We start from the raw sequence: 3263 nt of genomic DNA, 5'->3' as shown, positions 1-3263 counted from the left end.
CTCTCCTCAAATTATTTACACCAGTCTATAACAGCTGATATTTTTATGACTTCTTTCATGAACTGCACCTTGAAATGCAGATGTCTCCTTTTCTCACCACAGCCGGGCTGGCCGGTGGTGCAGGGTACGACCGAAGGGACGTGAGCACCTTGCAAAACCCAGTCCTCCTGGTTTGCATGCAAAGACTTGACGACACAAAAAAGCAAAAGTCATTGAAACCAGAACTGCCTGTTTACTTTTTGTATTTGGAGGAATACAGCATGCGTAGTCCCAACAGAGGCATCTTGCGGCAAGAGCTGAATTTTGCCTTTGCATCTCAGAAGCTGGAAGTCACACAGGCCTGGGGAGTAACGTAAAAAAAAAAACCAAGAACCTGCCAGAAGGAATTCACAATAATGGGAAAGGCTTGTTTTCTTTGTGACTAAAACACCTGTCGGCTGCCAGGACTCTGCTAATTACACAATAACTTTATTATATCCCACTTGGAAGAACAAACAATACTTGAAGGTCCAAAAATGAGCAGCCTTCAGACTAGATTAATGCAGGCAGAATGACTGCATGGAGCTGGTGTTCACCCTGTCCTCCCAGAAGCTCTGGAGAGTAAAACGGCTTGCAGACTCCTCTCTTTGTTGCTAGTGCTACATAATAAAGTAATTGTGCAACTAGAAGTAGATTACTGATGGGAGAGTGGCATTTTCTATGTGACGTAGGTAAAAGACTTGCCTCTCTGAATAGATTTGAAGCCTCAGTACAGCATCTCTGCTTCTTTTTGCTTGAGCTTCTGGTAGCCCCTAGTAGCATCTAGACACGAGAAAAGGAACATCTCTAGTTGAGGGTGGTTTTTCTTCCCATGGGAATATATAAAGGAGATCCTCATGGAAGGATGCAGTATGGCGCTGCATTGCCCAACTCCTCAGTATCCTGTGTTTAAGCAGCAAGAATGGCTGCAGCATGGATTAGAGGGTGTTACCTCGTGATGGAGGTGTTTGTGATGCTGGCTTGCATCAGCCAACATGAGAATAGATGGAAGTGGGGAATATTTTATTAAGGCCTGATGTCCCCTGAGGTTTCCAGCCTTGGCAGCTGATAGCAAAGGCTGAAGTTAGAAGGTCTAAAAATAAAGTAAAACATAAACCAAAAATTGCTCTGTGTGGGAAGCAGACCTTGGCTCTCAGGTACGGATGTTCTTTCCTTCACTACTTTATTTTACCTATGGGAACAAGCCTGCCATTGGTTAGGGCAAGACTGTGATGGTGATGGTCTTGGGTGCCGGCACTTGGATGTAAGGAGTCATGGCTAGGGCAGGAGGCTCAAGGAGCTGGAGCATGGTCTCTGGCTCCCTGCAGGAAGGAGGTTGATGTGGGTGCATTTGGGCACACTGGTGTTTTGGGGACCTCTGTGGAAGTAGATGAGGAGATGTAAGTGGGTATTGTGGGGCATAGGGGAAGCACCTGCACTGGCCTGGGAGGGCAGCATTTGGCTGCGGCACTGGTGGGTGCCGGGATGCTTGGGGAGTGGGAAGGTCTCTTGTGTGCATTAACCAAGGAGGTGGATGCTGTGGGCTCTGTGCTCATGGAGCAGCAGCTTCAGTGCTTTTCATGGTGGTCGGTGTGGAGGGACAACCTCGAGCTCTGCGCCCGGTCCCTTTCAGCCTGGCAGGGATCGATACCGAGCCCTGCGAACACGTAGCTGATGAGGAATTGGGACTTAACAAGTACTTGAGATGGCAACAAATTAATTAGAGGAGACAAGGAGGAGGGATGAGCCAAGTAGGATCTGCTCCAGTGCATCGTGGGTCCCTGCAGGTATCAGCCCAACCGAAAGGCTCTGTGTATGTGCCCAGGTGAAACTGGAGGAGGAAAGACAAGAAGGGTGACACATATTGGGAAGACAAATGGTGTGAATACAGATTTGATGTGAAAAAGAACTTCTTTGGGGGTGATGTTTCTCCAGTCTAAGCTCGGTTATATATTCTGCCAAGTTAGTGATGCCAGGATATACAGGCACCACAGCAACTGATCTACCTTGTGACAGCCATGGGAGAGGACTTTGTGCAAGACTTGCCTCTGCTGTGGTGTCACCTGTGTACCTTAACCCCTGCAGGGTTGTCAACCTGGTACCTAAAACCAGGAAAGAAAACTTGAGATATCTTCCCTGCAATGTGATCTGCCTGGGGATGGGCTGACTGCCAGGGGTGCTAGGACAGGCATCCTGTCCAGGGGCTGGTGGTGGTCCACTGCTAACCCCAGTGATCCGTACCCGCACGGTCAGCAGGTCTCGCGGGTCCCCCTTCCCCTGTTGTGCCTGACGGATGTGCATGGTGTTTGCAGGTCCCGTGGCAGTGATCAGCGGAGAGGAGGATTCAGCCAGTCCACTCCACCACATCAACCATGGCATCACGACGCCCTCGTCCCTGGACACCGGCCCGGACACGGTGGTGATCGGCATGACCCGCATTCCTGTCATCGAGAACCCGCAGTACTTCCGACAAGGTCACAACTGCCACAAGCCAGACACGTGTGAGTGCCCGATCCGGCCGGGGCCCCCTGCGAGGACCAGGGGACGAGTTGGGGGACAGGGGAAGGAGGGGGAGAAAAAAGAGATGAAGAGGATGAGGAAGAGAAGGAGGTTTTTGAGGAGAGTGGGTCTTGGTATGGTCCAGAAACCAAAGTGAATCTCAGGTCTCAGAAATCACAACATACATGTAGGTGCTTCCAGAGAAGACTTTCCACTCTCACCTTCACCTCCCTTCACCCTCCCTCCACCACCCACCAGTCACCTTCCCCCCTTGCCTGAAAGTGTCATTTGAAGCTGGGCTCTGCCTCGTTGGCTCTGAGCGTGAGGTCCCAGGCGTGAGCAAGAGCCTCATGGGAGCACGGGGATGGACATGACCCCGGCCTGGCCAGGGGAAGGACCTGCCTCCCCTTCCTCCTCCAGTGGTTTCCCAGCTGTGGGGCTGCCTCTTTGGCTCCCCACCAGGCCAGGGAGAAGCTCAGGGCGTGTGGCCATAGGTGGGGCAGATGCATGGAGATAAAGAACAGGAGGCTTAGATGCTGGATGTCTTGTTTTTGTGGGCTTCTGTAAAGCTTTTGCATCTTTCCCGTATAAATCCGGGTTGTGAACTGGGCTCGTTAGACTAGCAGGTGGTGATCAGGTGGCGCGCGCTGTTTTGTGTTCCTAAATTCTGAGCGTAAAAGGAAAGCATTGGGTAAAAGGATGCTTTTCTGGGAGTTCTGCACCGCTTCCTGCGCGAGCGGCGAGAG

The 3263-nt window shown here is 51.4% G+C and overlaps 1 protein-coding gene across 1 annotated transcript in view; it reads left to right on the top strand.

Annotated features, from left to right (window-relative positions):
• The first annotated feature begins 940 nt into the window (after positions 1 to 940).
• NTRK3 (neurotrophic tyrosine kinase, receptor, type 3) overlaps positions 941 to 3263 on the top strand; it is a 98052-nt gene continuing 95729 nt past the window's right edge. The window contains exons 1-2 of the mRNA XM_010291680.1: positions 941 to 1040; positions 2328 to 2519. Of these exons, the coding sequence (XP_010289982.1) occupies positions 941 to 1040; positions 2328 to 2519 (292 nt within the window). The remainder of the gene's footprint in view (positions 1041 to 2327; positions 2520 to 3263) is intronic.

This window comes from Phaethon lepturus, unplaced genomic scaffold (assembly GCF_000687285.1).
Source record: "Phaethon lepturus isolate BGI_N335 unplaced genomic scaffold, ASM68728v1 scaffold6217, whole genome shotgun sequence".
Taxonomy (NCBI): Eukaryota; Metazoa; Chordata; class Aves; order Phaethontiformes; family Phaethontidae; genus Phaethon; species Phaethon lepturus.
The sequence above is the reverse complement of the archived record's forward strand: the minus strand, read 5'-3'. Positions and strand labels throughout refer to the sequence as shown.